General features: G+C 37.2%; 1 protein-coding gene across 2 annotated transcripts; it reads left to right on the forward strand.

Annotated features, from left to right (window-relative positions):
• Positions 1-1,504: 1,504 nt before the first annotated feature.
• LOC145463960 (uncharacterized) lies at positions 1,505-18,639 on the forward strand. 2 transcript variants are annotated; one of them, XM_081447755.1, is made up of 18 exons: positions 1,505-2,126; positions 2,297-2,389; positions 4,668-4,737; positions 7,426-7,473; positions 7,765-7,867; positions 8,828-8,963; positions 9,326-9,393; positions 10,036-10,165; positions 10,608-10,660; positions 11,092-11,195; positions 11,736-11,848; positions 12,192-12,227; positions 14,355-14,432; positions 14,875-14,956; positions 15,430-15,545; positions 16,654-16,747; positions 17,027-17,091; positions 17,872-18,639. In XM_081447755.1, the coding sequence occupies exons 1-18, from the start codon at positions 2,025-2,027 to the stop codon at positions 17,959-17,961; spliced, it is 1,581 nt and encodes a 526-aa protein (XP_081303881.1). In that variant the 5' UTR covers positions 1,505-2,024; the 3' UTR covers positions 17,962-18,639. The 2 variants fall into 2 exon arrangements, with proteins under 2 accessions (XP_081303881.1, XP_081303882.1); XM_081447756.1 differs by lacking the exon at positions 12,192-12,227.
• Positions 18,640-20,310: the final 1,671 nt, after the last annotated feature.

Consider the following 20,310-nt stretch of genomic DNA (forward strand, 5'->3'; position numbering starts at 1 on the left):
GCCACATGTAAGGTGGCGGTTTCGTCTGTCATTCAGACTTACTAGAGTTTGCTTTATCTTGAATTATCTAACATACCAAATTTCGTCATTTCTCTGCAGAAACGTTAATTTTCGTTAAAATCTACCTGGACTGCATTACTGAAACGTTCTCTAGGCAAGGGAAAACTGAGTTAAATATTTTTCAAATGAAAATGCTCACTGCCTCTCAATTTGACGTTCAATACCCAATGTTAGAAATTACACATCCGTGAAACGTTAATCGCTAATTTTCCTTGCATCTGTTGTCTATATTAGTCACTATGCAGTTACTCGGAGCAACCTTTATCTTTTATGTAGCTCTGAGCTTGGTTAGTCAAAAAGTGGATAACGCAGTGGTTATAGCGGAGTGACTAAGTGTTGACAAAACAAACTTTGCTAAGCTCTGGATAGTTATATACCAGATGGACAACGTTATACGACCCTTATACACCAAGAGAAAACGAGTCACCCTTGGAAAACTGGGTACGAGCTCCCAGAAAAATGCCAGAAACCCTTAATCTAAGACCAAAATCTGCGACTTTTCATACTTAAGATAAACGTACACTCAATCTTCCCCTCCCCCGTTTTCCCCCATCCCCAAATACAGACTGAACTATTCTGTCATTGCACTCTTACCGTGCTTATGAGATTTAATGACTAATTTGAAGATGTTAGAAGTAAAAGTGTAGCCGGTCTTGATGACGACAGCTGCGTAAACAAGTCAGCTGTAAACCCTCAGTCGGCTTCATTTGATTTGCACAAGGCTATAATTTTCATTAACACAATTACTACGAATCTTCCTGTAAACCTACAGTAAGCTTACAGTGTATATTGTTTTCCATAATATAGACGACTTTAGAGGGAGAAAGAAAGCTCTGTCTCGCTGTTTCGCTGCCACAAATTTTGCCATCATTTTATACCATCACTTCATTTAGATCAAATTGAGATTTTCACTTCATCCAATCGAATTGGAGAATTAATCAAAGAATTATTCCATTCTCTCTTATTGTATACGAGAAGATTTGGAACAAACTCGGTGCTACGCCTCGTTTGTTAATTGGTGGGATTAGTAGAAACTGAGGCCCTGTTTACAAGTAGGTAAGGTAACCCTAGTGCTAGGTGGGGGGGGGGGGGGGGGAGGGAGGGAAATAAACTGTGTTTATAAGCAAACGTTTTGGGGGATGGTTACCCTACTACCCGCGACAACTTTAGCCCGTCGGGCTTGGATTAACCTGGTAACTGATACACGCAATTAATAATAATTTTATCGCCACAACCTGTTTTCACTTGAATTACGTGGTTTATCAGTTGCACTGAAATAGCTCAATTAAATCGCAGACAGTTACTTTTGAATTTGACGGCGAAAATATAAAAACAATCGAATATTTTAGCGACAGTAGCGACAAACACCATTGCAAAAAAATTCGTCGCAAAAAGCCGTTATTCGAAATTCTTTTATATCCAAAGCAAAACTAATACAAAATGTGATTAATACGATGTTCCTTAAGTCACAATTTGTTCGTTTTGCCGGTATTTTTACCATATTTTGTTTCTTGGAGCCCAAATCGAGACTCCCCATCCTAGCGCCAGGGTTTCCAACTTGTAAACATGGCCTAAACCGCGAGTACCCTGGGTTCGAACTGGTATTTCGAATGTTCGCGGTGACGTGCGAATGTGCAAGAACTATTTTGTGGCCAAACTCGTGCTTGGAGGTATGATATTGCGTAGGCTGGGATACTGATGCTGCCGTCGTCGCAAGTTTTAACAAACGCACTTGAAATTGTCAGCGATTATTTGTGGAATTTTACTATGGCACGTACGCATTTGCAAGAACCTTTTGTTCTGGTCATGCATCGGTTCGGAAAATTGCGTTACTTCGTATTTAATTTCCATATCAAAGCACCTCCGAGCCCACAGTGCTCTGCAGCGAGTAATAATATTCTAGAAACAGCGATTATTTTAGCATTAACGCTTCGCTTCGTTTGGAGGACGGGTCCTAGGTCAAGATGGCTTGCTTTTCGCCAAAAGTTTACTTTCTGATTCTCTTGTGCACTTGGCTGTCGTGCCAGTTCTTCGTGCCATCGGATTCACGAGCTTTATTCAGACGAGTAAGTTATAATTTTACTTATTTAAAACTCTTCTAAAATATTAATTATTGTTTAGTCCACTGACACTTGTTAAACTTGAATATAAAAGTCGTATGTCTTCTTCGTTCGGATGTCTTGGGTTGAAAGTGACTAACAAATGAGCGCATTCTATCGTTTGGTTGAATTTTCAGGCAGCTGAAGGTGAAGAAAAAAGCCCAAACGGTACTAACGGTACTAAGGAAGAAGAACCTTGCACGTATGAGACCTATCCTTGTTCAGCCACGGTAAGCTTGAATTCATCAGAACTTTTCTTTAGAAGTAATTTGAAAGGGATTTTTAATCGCTGAGCGGCGAAAAACTTTTCATTTTTCCATCCTTGCTGGAGCTAATCGGCAATCGAGCGGGAAAGTATACGAGAAAGCTTACGTTGTTCAGAGCAGATTCTAGGGTAATTGTACACTTAATGTAAGCCTTTTGTATTTTTATACATTGTTTTTACTCCGAGGACGAACCTTGAAGAGAAGAAGAATGTGTTAAGAAAGTTTTAGGTAAATTGTAAAGTACCTTCGATCGCGTTTGCCGCCAAACTTGACTGCACACTTGTTAATTGTCGAAGCGGGCGTGTAAACAAACTTATAATAATCTTCATACGCCCCTTTCAAGTTTACTATCCGAGCTTTATATCGATTTTGTTAGGTTTAATATTCATAATTTCGAGCTGATCGTCTTTATTAAATTTCCGACTTTATCCTGTAGCGTTTTAACATGTGACGGGTACGTACATGTACATGGTTAATGTTTGTACGTTTTGAATTTCATGACCAAAAAAAACATATTCAAGACGATCACGGTCTATTTCACAGCTGTTAGATTTGCATGCGTAGCTTTGTTTGATCGCAGCTAATATGAGCTTTTTTCAAAGAATAAAGCATACATGTTGCTATCGTTTGGGCCTTGTTAAAAGATCTTTTTCGTTTCGGAAGTGTTTGAATATTTTGTTCAGACAAACACTCAAAAAACGAATGTTATCCTCGCGGATTAAGCTTAATATACACTCCAACAATTCGGACTAAAAAAGGATGTGTGTATTGAAGCAGAAAAAAAATATTGTTTTCCGATGGGTGTTGGTTTCTAGATTTTGCGATCTGTTGATGGTTTGGGTTATCCAACTTTTGTACATTTCTTGAATAGTTCGCGAAATTGTACCAGTAAACATTTCCAAATGAACGTTAATTCTCGAGAAATTCAGCACCAAAAAGTCAGAATTATTTGGATGACATTTTTCGAACAATACAATTTTGAAGAACAAGTCATGTAGGACGTTTGGCTTGGTAAACTTGGTTTGATCACGTTTCAAATAGTCCCTGCTCTTTGAAGATTTCTTTGCTGTTAGTTGGTTGATAACCTCGATTTAACAAAGATCTGGAAGCAAAGAACAGTAAAACATGAACATCTGTAATCTTGCTTCCCTAAATCACTGAAGTGAAAACTTTTCGAGACTTATTTTTTTCCAGTTCACCGATCATGATCAAGGCGTCCTTTAGATTTGAAAAGAACAACGCTGAACGCTTGCTTTCATTGATATGCAAATAGTTGTTTTCGCTTCTTTTCTCGAGTGAAGTGAGTGGAACTTTAATTGTGATCCAAAAAATAAAATTCTAGACAGTTTCTAGAATCCCTGAAATTTTTTCAAACCCTTTCTCCACCAAAGATGCCACATGTTGTGTGTACTGGTTATTGCAGTGAGTCCAGTTAAATCCATAATAAAAGCCAGAGCTTAGCATTTTTTTAAGCTTGACTGCCACCAATGAATAGATGATTGTTTTTAGTGCTTACATACCACAACATTTTTCTTGAACATTCTACTCTTAAAAGGAAATGATTGTTTGGGATGGCACACCCAAGCCAAGCAAAAGAATCACACAGCAAAAGGTTTAAAGATATTTGAAATATAATCATTTGTCTTTGGCATCCACAAAATCTAATCAAAGGAAAACTGCTGTATCTTGGATTTGTTTGTTGCTGAAACTTGCCCAAAAAAAACTGCATAATTTGAAGAAATGTTCCAGAATATAAAACATTGTTCACAGCTCTGTTGCTCCTCTATTAATTCAACTTATTTGCGTTAAATAGTGTACATAAAGAACTGCTTCCTGGATCATCTTTGCATCTAGACCCACTAATGGCAGTTTCAGTAACTTGAACAAAGATACCTGTAGGTAGACCAAAATAGAATCTCTTGCTAGGTGTCAATGGTTTCAACGCTGTCGAAGTTGGTTTATGCACCAGTGCATGTTTATGGATCAAGCAAAAATTGAGTTCAACTATGGTGATCTCATTGTGTTCTCAGTTTTCAGCATGTGTAAATAATGAGATTCAGTGACTGGAGGAAGTGTGACCCAGGCCCCCACCTTTTCAGTGACAAGGTGTTGACTAAAGGACCCCTCCCCACCTTTTTTCTGTCCATCTACCTCTGAGCTTGTTAATATAAATTGGCTTAAGCAAGTCTTATTGTCTGACCTTGTGCACTAACATTGCATATACATTTTAATTGCCTTGCAGATAACTGGTAACCTTCTGTTGATGGTGTTTTATGGTGCTATCCTTGGTGTTGCAGCAAAATGTATCTCTGGTATGTTTCCCTACAACATTACATCACAGAACATCTTATTAACTGCGCGGCCAGGGGCCGAGCGCAGTTCATGTTTGTTTATTTATTTATTTATTTATTTATTTATTTATTTTTTCTTTGTTTTGTCGGTGACCAGACCCAAACTTCCTCTCGGCCAAATTTTGAATCACGCAGCCTGTTATGTTTATTTGCCAAAAGCTGTTGAAACATTAATACAAGGACAATGTTATGGATATTGTTTTGTTTATTGGGTGTAAAATATATTTTCTTTTGGTTTTATGGTAGGGTTAGATTCGAAGGGAATAATAAATACGTTAAAAAAGGTATGACGCCAGCCATGGAATGCACTGACGTTGCAGCTTTCACTTTTGTTACGTGGTAAAAAGATCGTGTTTACTTTGCAATTTTACTTCACCAGGAGTGACAGTCTTTTTAGTTTCCCAAGTATTTTTTGATTTTTAGACAAGAGAAGTGAATTGTTGTGCTGTGAAATTGAAGCAAGTTCAGAGATCAGAAGAAAAATTAAACATTTGCAAGCCAAGCAAAGAACATGTCAGAACATGCATGATTATGATTATGTCATTAGTGGGGAAATAACCACCCTTCTAAAGATAGCTGTGGATAATGTAATTCTTGAATTATGACTGGTGTGACTACTTTGCTAGCCCTTTACTCCCCGGGAGAGGGGGGCACTGCCATATATGGGCTATATAGGTATGTGCCGCTGTGAAGGGTATGGTTTTCAAGCAGTTTACTCTAATAGGGTATATAAATAAATCAGAGCATTCGGGTCTAGAATAGGGTATCATTTTTCACAAAACTGACTAGTTGGTTGAAGATTTTATCTAGACTATGGAAACCAGGAATTGCCAGTCAAAAATATAAAAAAATCAAATCAGCAAGTTTAAATTTACGCAAATCAGCCTCAATAGTGTCAATAGATGGGGGGATTTGGGGAGTTTACTCTAGTATAGGGTAGCAAAATTCAGCTGAACTAGCTCTGGTACAGGCTAAGGGTTCCAGGGTCCAAGCAGCACATCCCCACACAGAAATTCCCAGAGTACATCCCCCGGGCTTTACTCATGGGAAAAACAATTAAATTTAAGATTTCACATAGGCTAAGAGTGATGGTGCAATAATACAGTTTGTGTTGATTAAGTGATATGGCGTCTACAGTGATCAATGAATATTTGGAATCTGCACTGCGTTGCGACTGTAGTCCTAAGAAAACAGTTAAATTTTAGAAGCGTGGAACTTGTTATAAGATGTAAAAGATCTTCTTGTTTTCTTTACAGGACTATTTTTGGTAATACATAAATAAAATACTGCGCATTGCGATAAATAGTATCCATAAATTCTGACAGTCTTCATGAAAATCAACCCAACAACCTCTTGATTCTAAAATATTTAAAGTATTATTTTCTAGAGTACTGATTTCCAATCGACCCCAACAACCTCTTAATTTTAAAGTACTTTACACCCGCTTTCAGTGTTCCGTGCATAGGCGACATCTTTCGACATGCCATCTTTCGACCTGCTATGGGGTGTGGACAAAACGTGGGGCAGGCCATGGCTGGGCCATGGTGTAGGCCAAGAAACCACGAGGGATATAATTTTATGCCACCTTCGACTCTTACTGATGTTTTGTTAATGTTTTTAAAAATCTGACCACCGGTAGGCCATAGGGTAGGCCACAGGGTAGGCCATGGCCTACACCATGGTCCAGGCCATGGCCTACCCCACGTTTTGTCCACACCCCCTGCTATGTAACCTGGCCTAGTTAAAAATGTAAGCACAACGAACTTCTCTATGGTCCAACTCGAAATGAATGATGAGAGATTGATTTATTTGACATCAAATTAAGGTTAGGAGTATCAAGAAGTCATTCTGGCAGAAATAAGTCGACTGTTTTGAATGCTCACACGTTGTGAATACTAAAAGCGGCAGCGGCCCAATTCTACCGGAAGTCACTATTGAGATCCGATCGACTACACTAAATCGCTTGAATCATCCCGTAAATGGGGAAGCATGCAAAGTCCAAAATCTTCTTCAGCCATTTGAGGTAGGTAATCATCATTTACTTGTCATTTCCTCCGCTAGTAACCGGAAAAACTACCAGTTTCACAGTTTAACGGTCTTTCATAGCACGTCGAAAGATGGTTGAAAGATGTCGCCTATGCACATAACACTGAAAGCGGGTGTAAAGTATTTCTAAAGTATTGATTTCCTGTGCATACACTGTAGCATTCACAAAATGAATCCCAAATCCCAAAGTTTTGAAATTTCCAACAAAGTTTTGCTCTATTCCTAACCCTCATTTCATTTCTGCCAACATATGCTAGATTCTTAGAACAAACAATAAGAAATATGCCACTGCAGTCATGATTAGAAAGAGAAGTTTCTATTTCAAGCTTTTGATAAAAAATTAATATAAGACTCGCATGTCTGCATAATGGGCTGTGTCACAAAAATTAATATCCATACCCCTCCCTAAGAGGGTTTTTTCAGTTTGAATCCCCCTTCTGATCCCCTGGAATTTCCAGTTTTGGTTTATACTTTCCTTCACCAATTGAATGGTGGCTTTTGGGGTCTCCACCCCCTCCCCCCACCCCTCTCCAACTTGGCATGGTTTAACACTTAAACACTTTCTTTTCCCAGAAATAAATTATTTTTTTTAATTTTTGATAGATGGTGCTGAGCTCTTGCTGGATCTTGGTTGTTCCCCATCATTGATTGGTAAGTGAAAAGGTCTACAAGTTGAAATTTTACATTTTCAGTGAAATCTTCTCAAGAAAAAGGGAAGGTAACCATGAAAACTGGATTCTGTTCTCGGTTTTAGGTTTCAATCAGTCCTATCCAATTGAACCCTCTCCCTTTCCTCCCTGTACAGTGTTTTAACAAGTTAAGGAGCAGGTTGAATAATGAGATCATGGAGCTAGTGCCACACCAGGCAGAAAGTTGGAGATCAAATATTTTGTAAAAAGTATGAAAGCCAGTAGCAAGGGTGAATATATATTTTTTCTCCAGGTGGTATTGTCCTTCCACTGCTTGGAGCAGTACCCGACTCAGCCATTATCATTGTATCTGGTCTTGGACCTGATGCTCAAACCAAACTTTCAGTTGGCATGGGGTGAGAAATGTTATTTGATCTCCTGTGTTTATAATATTATTATAATTAATTATACAAAAATGTAAAAATCATTCAGCATTGAACTTTTTAATTTTAGATGTACAGTAAAGAATTGGTAATTGGAAATAAAGGAAATGGATGTTATATAGTTAGCACATTCTCTGCCAGTATCTATTTCTGGTTCAACAAGTTTTCCAGCTTCAAGAAAAGGATGATTAGATTTTTACTGAATGCTGAATTGGTTATGCTGTACACACACACTTGTAGCTAAAAATTAAAATTATTACTATTAACTGAGGTGGCCTACACTATTAGTGGTGGTGGTTTTCTGGGGGTCTTCTCACCCTATCAAAATTGTTATTAATTTATATAATTCATTTTTTTAATTGTGTCGCAAATAAATGATAATGATGATGACTACAAAAATAACAGTGACAAGTTAGAAAGGTTGGAGGTTGACCGAAGATGTTAAATATTGTTTTGTCATGGGCAACATTTCAAAGGGACTTTGTGACAAATGGTATATTCAGGGTTCATACGGGTCCTGGAAAACCTGGAAAGTCCTGGAATTTTATTGTGGCATTTTCCAGGTCTGGAAAGTCCTGGAAAAGGGCTACTGGTCCTGGAAAGTTCTGGAAATCTGTTTAACTCAAGTAAAAAAATATGAAATGTATGGCAGACAGTAAGGAGAATTAACATTAAGATCTTGGGAGTGAACGGGTTAATGTAAATTTTAGAGTCCTGGAAAAATCAATCTGAGTCCTGGAAAAGTCCTGGAAATTTGTTTCTGAAAAAGGGTACAAACCCTGTATATTTTGTGAATTAAATGGTAGGTAGACCCCAAGTTCATCATTCATTAATCCATCTTGTTCTTCACCAATCTTAACCATGCATTCTTTTGGGTTATTGTCAAATATATGAATTAATAATAATTGTTAATCCTTTGATGACACTGTGTAGGACATTGGCAGGCAGCACCATTATGTTATTGACAGCAGCATGGGCTGGAAGCTTGGCAATTGGAAAGTGCGACCTTAATGCTTACGATGAAGCTATTGAAGGCAGTGGATATGGAAAGATCAGTTGTAACAGACAGGTAATCTATTTCTCTAGTCATTATAATGCTTGTGATTCATTTTCATTAGAACGTCAAAATGTTCAGCTGAACTCTGGCTCAGAATTTTATCTACCAAGTTCTCCATATCATGACAGTTTGCAATAGTTGGTTATCAGTAAGGGCTTTTGTTCTCAGTGTCAATGGATAAAGTTATCTGTGCTTGATTAGTCAATTAGTATATCTTCTTAGGAAAGTCCATTACTTATTATGTAAAGTAAGTAAAGCACCAGGCCATTAAACTGTGTATTTTTTTCACTGTTGTCATTCTATAACAAAACCATGACTACCTTTGTCAGTTTTAACAATTCAGCATGTTCTTATTTATTCTCGTACACTTGCAGGGTGTGACAATTTTACCCAGTGTGAAGACAGCTGTTGGAATTATGCTGTTAACATCTCTGTCATACTTGTAAGTATCATTGTCACTCATACTTTGAATTGTAACATGCGTATTCTGTTTATTATTATTATTATTATTATTATTATTATTATTATTATTATTATTATAATTATAGTATATTAATATATAGAAGATATCACATGGTCATGCAGAGATACAAAATTTCTCCTCGAGTATTGAAGAATTATTTTTCAACATGAGAAGAAAAATTTCATATATTATTGTAGTGGCCATCTATATTGTAATGTTCTATATATTTTATAAATGTTAATGAAAGCCAACCCATTTCACTTTCACCATGAAAGGCACCATTATGCAACCATAACAGTGATCTTTTCACATGTGAAGATAACGTATTTTCATGTGTGAAGATATCATGTTTTTGCATGAAAGCTCACCTGGTATTTCATTGGTTTGTGTGTGGGATACCATATCCCACACTATTGTCATTGGCTCGTGTCTGTTAATGTAAATGAGTTTCAAAGATTGCAGTGCATTCTGGATCCATGTATTCCACACATGTACCCTGTGGGTACCTATTTTTATATAATGAAAGTATTTAGTATGTAATTGTTGGATATTATTATTGACTGTATAGTTTTAAAGTAAGTGAGGATCTGACCAGCAGGTTCTTACATATGTTTTGCTTAGCATTGTACAAGGAGCAGATTGGCATTTTGGCCCACACAACTTTGGAGATCAGCCACCTTATGTGCGCCAAGCTGCCTTGGCGACCATGATCATCTGCTTCATTGGATTCGTTGCTTATCTGATTTTCCTGGTGAGCCTCTTTACTATCACTCCAGTTCTGCTGCAAGCATTGAACGCGTTATTATCAGAATAAAGTTATTCATTATGACTGCTAAAATTACTTCACTGTGATGGGCTGAGAGACGTGCAATTAATTGTTAGTTTTTTATTCACAACAGCAGTGCAAATTAATGACTGTCTCAAGCAATTAAGAATTCAAACTACCAGTGGTATTTGAAAATTCTTTCAAATTGCTCTTGCCTAAAGGCTTGTGCAAGTGTGAGAGAATTTTCTCGTAGTGTAAATTCTTAGTTACACATGCATTCATACATGTATGATTGCCCGTACTAATAACATTGAAAATACCATGGAATTAGAATTGCAAATTTTTGAACTGCTTGATATTTAGTTTGTAATTAATGACTTTGAATCTTAATTTCTGTTTTTCGAAATGTCTTTGTTTCTTTTCATAGTTTGTTGACAGTAAGTCGGCCCAAATGAGAGCAGAGAAGCATCGTCAAGAAATGTATGTCACACACTTTAACTGATTTGTTTTATTTAGCAAATAAAAAACTACCCACTCAGTTATACATTACACTGGCCAAGGACATGGACCAATGACTCCTGGCAGCATACATTGCAATTCTTGCATTCAATTTGAACTCATCGTCATTCACCCTTTCTTGAGCACTTATGTGACACCTAGCCACAAAAAATGAGAGATGTGTACAGTCAATGCCCATTTAATTGTTTTAAGTACAGTCTTCTTAGTGATTAGTAAGACAGTGTTTTGTTTTGTTTTCTATTTGTAAATTTTTGATCTGTTCTTTAGTAATAACATTGTTACTTATTCAGGTGTTTAACATTTTTAATGGTGTGTTGCTTTGCCTTTAAGCAATACACATTTAATGTTGGTCTACCACATAACATTTTAACATGTTTGTTTTGTTTTGACAGGATGCAGCGTAAGGTGTTGCATCAGTTTGTTATGATGGCCAAGAGACAGATGCCAACCCGGATTGGTGATCACACTGATGCCGAAGACAAAGCTGCTCAAGAAGGTAGTAAGAGATTATCACAGTTATTCTTAATAATGAGTGCTAAAAAGTTATATTATATTGATTTACGCACTGATATATATTACAGCCTGACTACTGACATGCTACCAACAGCCGACCTCAAGGTAGCATTATTGGTGCGTCAGGCAAGTGTGGACTGAAATATTGCATGTGTGATCACTGCTAATATCGATCCACACTCAGTGATGTGTCTGTAGAAATTAAGATTCTGTAGACCGACAGACTACTTGACCGAGTGACAAACGATTTGTAGACCAAGCGTCGACCAAGATGTTGATCAAGTGTTGATTGCTGGTATCGTTTGACAGAGGACCACCGGTGCCTTTTTTGTACACATGAGCCAATTCCTTTAATGTCACCTCAAAACATTGGAGATGCTCTAGACTGCAGGTTTTACTCTGACTGATTCCTTTTCTTGTAACTTGTTTTACATATAAATAATTATTACTCTTCAATCAGTGCTGAAAACCAGTTTTAGTGTTGAAGGATGTGTATTTTATAATTTTCACATTTCCTTTAAAGTGCACATCCAGAAGAAGTATTTCAAAGCTTGGCGCCTTGGAGCAGGAATGGACAAGAAGGAACCAACTGAAACTGATCCTATTGTCTCGAAAGAGGGAAAAGAGGATAAACAGGTATAAAGCATTAGTGTATGCTACTTGTATTATTAGCACTGTGGTGGTTGCTTTAATTTGCTTGCTGTCCGCAGCTCTACATGTATGCTACTCTCATTGGCTTCATTGCTGTATTCAGAAAGTAACAAAGCTAACCAATTAATGCTTTCATTCATAGAAACATACAGTCATGTACATGCAATTAGTTTCACATCTTTTTTCTGCAGTATTATTTGTTCACATCCAATGCAGAGGACACTCAAAGTCTGATTCAAGTTGATACTAAATCGTATTGAACTTTTCAGTGTGTTCCCACAGAGCTTACAAATTGCTGTTCTTTTTTTCCAATTTAAACACTTAACAGGAACTCGTTCAACGAGATTCTTTTGAAATGCATGAGGTGAGTAGATTGTGTGGCAGAATCAGTGAACAAACAAAACTTTTTCATCCAAATATTGAAGGTGGATGGGCTTCATCATTTCTTCACTTGAATCTCTCTAAGTGTTACTCTTATCTATTTGGAATCAGTGTCTCTTAACCAAGATTGGTTGTCTCATGAACTAAGACTATCTCCCTGATTCAATTCTTTTCTTTTTCCTCTTGTATCTGAGAGAAACTTCTGAGAGAATTTGTCCATTATGCAATAACTTTGGTGTGATGTTAATCTGACTGTGTTAATTGTTTCTATTGCTAAATCGTCTTTTAAACATCATATGCCACTCTGTAAACCTATCAAGATGAATTTTAAAACTGGATATTTATTCCTGAAATAAAAGTAAGCAAAGTTTAAAAATTGGTTCTGCTTTTTAAATATTTTATAACTTTTAAATTCATAACTGAATTAATAAAATATTTTTCAACATCCATAACAAAGGGAATTACCTATTTTTAAAGCACTGATCAATATCATGACAAGCTTTACATCTTTTGGTGTCTAATCAATAAGTCTTTTCACCATAAATTGACATTTTTACCATGCAATAGAAAACACAGCCAATCAGAATGCAAACGGTACTACATCCAACCTTCTCATTCTGCTCTGCTCACACATCGCATTGATTGTGCTGGCCACTTTATTTTCTAAAAGGCTCTTGTGTATTTCTTGAAAATAAAGTTGACAAATGGGACATTCCATGGTATGCCACTGAAAGGCATTGCATAACTAGAATATATAATTGTTACAAAAATAGTGTTTGTTTCATTAGATTAAAGAAAATGATCACAAACAAGGTGAATTGTCTTGATCTTAAACCAAGTTATCCAAACTAGTAATCATAGTAATTGTATCTATAACAAAATTCTTGACTGTGATTGGTTCTCCACAGGCCTATTTGTCACATAATCAGCACGCGATCACATGGGTGTCCAATTACAGGTATCCAATTTGAACTTTTTGTAATTGGATACACACGTGATTTGCACGTCCATTATATGTGCTTTAATGGCTTCCTTTGCAATGTTTCCTACAGTTTTCAAAACTTATTAAAAGCGCTACAGACGTTTTTGCTCAAAAGAAGTTCTCAAAAGACATTTTTAATTCCAAAATTTGTTATAGATATGATTAATTAGTAATAAGACCTTGTGTCATACAATTCAGGGAGTAATCGTCCTCATAATTTCAAATCAGCCTTGCGCTTTGCGCTTGTCCGATTTTGAAATTACTCGCGCGATTACTCCCTGCATTGCACTCCACTTGGTCCAATTACTATTACTTTAAATTGTAAAATAACTGGTAGAAATATTTCCTCATGTTCATTAGCTGTGAGCTATGGTCAATTTGTGGTGTAGACCAGTTGAAAATGTGCTTAAGTAATGGAAATGGGTGTTTAAGGGTTCATTTACCGACTAACATACTGTTTCAGGAGGGCGCTCTATGCTGCTTATCAACTGTGCATGCTGTTTAATCATCTTAATGGCTCAGTATGACATTTTAACTGTTAACAAAAAGCTGATATGATAATATACTTCACGTCATTGCATAATCATTTTGAATGTCATTTTCACTAACATAAGCTATTTTTGAAAGCTTGCAAAATCATAAATTGCTTGTAAAATGATTCTTTGTCAACTGTTGGTGTCTGATCATTAACAGGTTTCTTTATCCATAGTTCTAGACACCTTTAAACCATAGTAACTCCTATATGTGAACAATTCAACTTGTTGACACAAGTTAATTCTTGAAATGCAATAGTTATACCTGAATGTTCTTTACTCTGTCCATTTTATTTATTCCTTTTCCCATATTCTGTCAGTCATTGTACATGTACATCTATGATTTCACTCAATAAATTATCAATCAAAATGTTTTGTGTTTAAAACTTTCATTTAGTTTAATCCAGTTTTCCTCTTTTCTTTTATCCTTCCTTCCTTTTTTTCCTTATGCATTTGTTTGTTTGTTCCTTTCTTCCTTTCTCCAGTTTTTTGTTTTACTTGTTATTCATCTCTCCTCATTTTGTTCTTAAATTATGAAAAGAAATTGGTCATTGTATTGTTTTATTTATTTGATTTGCTATGTTGTGGTTAATAGGAGGAAGAGGAAGGTGAAGAAAGTTTCACTCATTTGGTCCTGAAGTGTGTTGGTCTTCTTGTCCTTGGAGTTGGTTTGGTGAGTAAAATCTGCATTCAGACTTTCTTGCCCTGGGCTGGGTTGTTTGAAAGCCGGTTAATGCTAACCCAGGATTACAAGTTAACCCAAGTATAATTTTTTCTTCTATAAAAATGTTTTCCACTGCTTATGTTTTGTGTAGTTTGAGATTACTCAAGCTCGAAACTGACGGCCAAACAGTATAAACAGAAAACCTCACTGAAAAGTTACAAAAATGAAATAAAAATTCCTGCAAATCCTGAGTTAGCTCAATTGGGCTTTGAACAACCTGGCCAAGTGTTCACTTGCCAACAATACAGTGTAGGGAATTCACACTAGAAGTGTATGATCAGTTTTTTGGATTAAGTTCTCCCTTAAGTTGACCATCTTTCTGACATTACTTGTGTTTACCCTCTAAGACCAGTCATAACTGCATTTGAACAATGTTCGGTCTTGCTTATAGGTGACAATTTTTGCTGATCCAATGTGTGATGTGCTTGATTCACTGACCAATCCAAAGAACAAATCTCACATTCCTATTTCAGGTAAGTTATGTTTAATTTTTATATGCATGTTATATTTTATTGTGTGAAATTTACTTCATTATATCCCATATCTCTCAAAAACTAAAGCTGATAAGGAAGCAGAATAATTACTTTATAACCTTTTGAACTCATCCTTATTCCTATGGTGAAAAATTGAAAGTTACTCAGGACTACAGGTATTAAATCAGTGTCCTGGTAGGTCTTGGCCTAGATAGTGGTCGGCTCTAGAAAAATCAGTCTGGATATTGACAGCTTCATTTTCCATGTAAATATTTGTATTTTTGTGCAAGATACACTTGCATCATAGTCTTACTCCCCACCTAGAAGTTAAGAATTGTCTTGATTCAGAAATTCATTTTCTGGGATTTTTTTGCTTTAATTTCTTACATTTCAGTGATAAATTTATTACTTTCCTCTCTTATCTTATATGTACTTGATTACAGTATGCTGTGTTTTGTAATCTTGTCTTTTAGCATTCTATGTGTCATTTGTGGTAACCCCCCTCTGCTCTAATGCCTCGGAACTTGTCTCGTCCCTGATTTTTGCCTCCAAGAAGAGGAAAGAAAACATCTCCATGACTTTTGCGCAGGTAATATTGTTTCTGTCTGGGATAAGAGAATTAAACAAGGTGGAGACTCAGACATCTGCAAATGTGATGTTCTTGCAAGTGTGCAGCTTGTTACTGTAATCCAATATCCAGGTTCAAGCCCCCTGGGTCGTGTTTACATGTCATTGGGCTCTAGTGGCCAGCTTTTAGCAAACGTGCAATCTTACTGGTTACTTTGGTGCCAACAAAAATTACCAGTAGCAGCCACAAGGTTATATTGCAAAAACAAAACTACTCTATTCACTCTAGATCTAGTGGTTCAGTTTGCATCAACTCTGAAACTGGGCCAGCCCCAGCCCCAGTGCAACTATCAGTCAATCAGAAAAACAATGTGTTTGCAGTATAATTGTTACTACCTGTAAACTAATGCAAATGCTGTAATCTGATTGGTTTAAAAGTACACTGCCAGGCACAGAAGTGTCCACTGGCTGAAGGTCGTCTAAAACATGACCGTGTATTTTCGTTTCCCTGAAATTTTAGGACTCTTTCAGGGGAAGATTTTGAAACATTATCGGATAAAACTACTTAAATGTTATTTGAAGGAAATTTAGATAACAAGATTACTCGAGATGAGGTGATTGTTGATTTGACCTCATCAAACTCATAGACAATTCTCCAAAAAAATTAACAAAGGAAATTATGACCTTGACAGGGTCAGCATAGTCTTCCATGATTTTTTTTCTCCATTAATTCTCCTTAGCTTTAACTTTAGCTTGAAGTTCATCAAAAGTATACTCTGCTACAGTACATATCATGTTAAATTTTTCAGCTCTGATCTTCTCAGTGTTGGAAATGTGATCTTACACAGTCTTCCGAGTTTGATACAAAGTATATTACTTCACCCTCATTAGCTATCACCTCATAGAAATCTTGAGCTCTGATGAGATAAACAGTAAGGTTAGGCTTGATTTCCGTCGCTCTCGTGTCTGGTCTACATTCCTTCCCCGAGGAGAGTGGCTTCGGGGAGTAATACAGGCTCCTCTCCCGAACAGCGGCTGGTAATCGAGCCTACAGTACTTGGTGTGCTGATTTGCAACAGATAATAAGCACATGATCTAATAAATTGTCTTTGTTTCCATTGGTGTTGTAGTTGTATGGAGCTGGCACAATGAACAATACCCTATGTCTTGGCATTTTTGCTGCCCTTGTTTACTTGCGAGATCTGAAGTGGTACTACTCTGCAGGTTAGTCTATATCAGGGGGATGAAAAGCTAATTTCTCCCTACGAAAAAGCACATCAACCAGACAGGTGATGAGAATCAGGAAAATCATCAAGCAGGAGATGTTAAGGTTTATTCCTAATACACGTTGTATTGGTGAGAGCTATTAGAACTATGTAGCAGTTCCTATATTGACTGAAAGGCGAACCGACTGACTGATTGATTGACTAACTGACGGACAGACAGAGGTTGGATGAATAAACTGTCTGATAGAGGATTGATTTCTCAAATTTTCATCTGCAGAGGTGACTGTGATTATCTTTGTGCAGTGGGTTGTGGGAATTGTTGGTTTCCGTTTGACTTACAAGGTAAGCTTCTTTTCAATCAGTTGTGAAACAATAGAAATATCACCAGAAAGGTCTCCTCTCTGTGTCATGTCCTCACCCTAGCTGAGCCTATGTGGTTTCAAGCCATCATAGTAATTTCTTCATCACTATAGTATTAAATTCCCTCTATCTCTCCTTTGAACAAAAATTGCTAGACTGTTGGTTGCTTAAGACCATGATACTGCTTTACTGGGCCATAATGGCTCTAATGCACTTGGTCAGTCCACTTATTTTCAGTATAGGTACATACTTATAAGTCCCAAATATGCCAGTAAAGAGCTGTTTTACAGTCAGTCAGCTATTCAGCAAAAAGCTGACTAAAATCAGGACTAAACTAAGCCAAACATGACTCCTTAAGACCTCAAACATGTTGGTGCTCACAAAGTTTTGTTTTCTTAGCGTCGTTCACACTGGTATTCACAATAACGTAAACTGAGAAATGAAAGCTCAGTTTTTCCTGACGGTGGTTATGCTTATGTCATTATGCTCCGCTTTTGTTGTTCACACTGGTTGCTAAAACATCAGCATGAAGTGTTCTCGCATGGTCCTGCTGTTATGTTGTTATGTCACTAGTGTGAACAAGGCCTTAGGATGTCTTTTATCACATACTCTTTGCATAAAAAAAGCACAGGAGGTCTCTATAAGAGGCTAAGGGCAGTGAGATTCCTTAGAAATGGTGTGCAAAGATATTCTGCCTGGCTCTTCTGGTGAGTCAATAAACAACTAATATTTTTATTTATTCTCTCTTATTTTATGGTGTAGTTGTGGACTGGTGCCATCGTTGGTTCATTGTACATCGTGTCCATTGGCCTGGTTGCTCTTCTGGAAAGCAGTGCCATTGGTTGGAAGTAACTTTCTTCAATCGCCATTTTCACATGATACTATTTGTGGCTTGAAAACTGAAATTCGTACACCAGTTTGCTTCCAAAACTGACATTATATTTAAGTCCATTGGTTATGTTTTTTTCCCCTATTTTTGTGATCTCCGGTATTTTTTCTGCAACTCTTGTTAAATCAATATCTGCGACTGTTCAGGTGGTAGTCTCCATTTTTCCGGTTTTGTAACACGATCTTTCCAATTTTGTCATACAATCTTTCGGAGGATTGTGTGATAATTAAGTTGGAGGCTAACCATGACTGAAGAAAGCAGATTCATTAGTTGTAAATTATTGTACTTAATGTATGTTCAATTTAAAATGCACCAAAGTGTTAATTATTGATATTTTGTTGTCCTGACGGACCCCAAGCTAGGTATGGTATTGTTATTTCACGAATTGCACAATTGAATATGTAAAGCAAGTATGCTTACAAATTTAAAAAACTTACGTTCAAGAACCTCACTGGCCAGTAATGTAAAGGATGTATTTTTTTACCAGTGATCCGTTGGAGACTTTGTGTGAATAAGCGAGTGGGACTTAGTCGGATAGACAGGTTCAACAATTTATGCAAAAAGCAGCGAGCTTTTTGTTCATGAATTTCTCTTGTCTTTCTTGTAATGTAATTGTTGAAATAAACAAGATCTCTTGTTGACATTTGAGTCTTCCTCAGTTTAATACCACCAGTATAGGCAAGGCCTGGCTTGTGCGCTTTTACAGGGTGGTAAAGGGTGACCCCCTCTACTCCTTTAACACCACATCCCTACCCCCACACCCACCCCCACCCACAATATGTAAGTAAAAGCTAATACGCTGGGAAGAGGGGGTATGAATTTCGAAGCTGGGTAGCAAAAGCGCTAAAGAGCCCATACCCGCGATTTTGACCCCATTGATGTTGTTTGCAGGAGCTGGAGAAAACCTTTGTTCTCTTTGCTTTTCCCTAGATTTTGGTAGCAAATACAGATATATCAGGAGCCTCGAGTGGAAAATGCCAAGATGACTTAGAGTTTACCCTTTCACACCACTAAACTATACATATACGAACCATCCTTAATAGGCATACGCTTCCTTAGTAGTACATCAAGATGACAGCCCTTCTGTTGATGATCTTGTCAATCCTGTTTTCAGTGCGATGTATTGACTTCTAACCCAACCCTATTTAGTCTGCGCTTAGAAAACTTACTACTTACTAAAACTACATATTCGATTATAATTTAATGTATATGACGTGTAAAGCATCTAACCGCATTGACTTCGGAGACAACGCGAAAAGCATGACGTCATGTTTTTCTTTAAAAATCTCCGCCAGCTTCGATTAAACGATTTTTCACAAATGTCGGAACGGCTCCAAAATTGCTTCGAAAAAAGCGAAGAATATATGGATACGAACAAATTAAAAGATTTTAGTATAAAAAATCTAAGTATATTAAATCGAAAATATCAGTAAAACAATATGAAACTTAAAAATCCAAATTGAGGTAAAACACACCTTAAATACCTGGTTGACAAAGAAACATGAGCCCGCATGGCCAAACAACACAGAAATGTTCCCAGAGAACTTTAGAAAAGCTCGCAAAGTTTAAACAGTATGCCCTCCCCCCAGGTGAAAAAGGGTTAGGGAGAAATAAGATGTCCATCACTTCCCGAAACTTACGAGGTATCAGTGATTTTCACCCTACGTCGATCATTATATTTTATTGTCAGATTCACTATAGTAGCCCAGGCTCTTAGGCAATTGAAAAGTTGCTGGTGCCGTGAGGTCGCCGTGAGGGGATTCAACTGAGTAGAATATTCCTATTTCTCCCCCATTCCTTGCTCGGCTTACCTGGTACCTCGCGAGCCTTTATCTCAGCCGAGTCAAAAACAAAGACCCGCTGAGATCTCATGCTGCATTCCTTTACAGAAGTAACATCTCTAAAGTTATAAGTTAACAAAGATGGTGAATTTTAAATTCGGTAATGAAATGTGAAGGTGAATTAATCAACATGACACGAGCGTTACGAGCGCTACGAGAACTCATGGAGAGCGAAGTCATTTAACAGAGTTCATATGTGACAGGTGTCCTGCATACTGCTAGGATCAACACTATCGAAGTCATCGTGAGTAGTGATAAGTTAATAAAGATAGTGAATTTTAAGCTCGGTAATGAAATGTGAAGGTGAATTAATCAACATGACACGAGCGTTACGAGCGCTACGAGAACTCATGGAGAGTAAGGTCATTTAACTGAGTTCATATATGACAGGTGTCCTGCATACTGCTAGGATCAACGCTGTCGAAGTCATCGTGAGTAGTCATCGTGATTATGGGGGGCGCGGTGGCCTCA

Source organism: Orbicella franksi, chromosome 12, assembly GCF_964199315.1.
Source record: "Orbicella franksi chromosome 12, jaOrbFran1.1, whole genome shotgun sequence".
In the NCBI taxonomy this organism is placed as follows: Eukaryota; Metazoa; Cnidaria; class Anthozoa; order Scleractinia; family Merulinidae; genus Orbicella; species Orbicella franksi.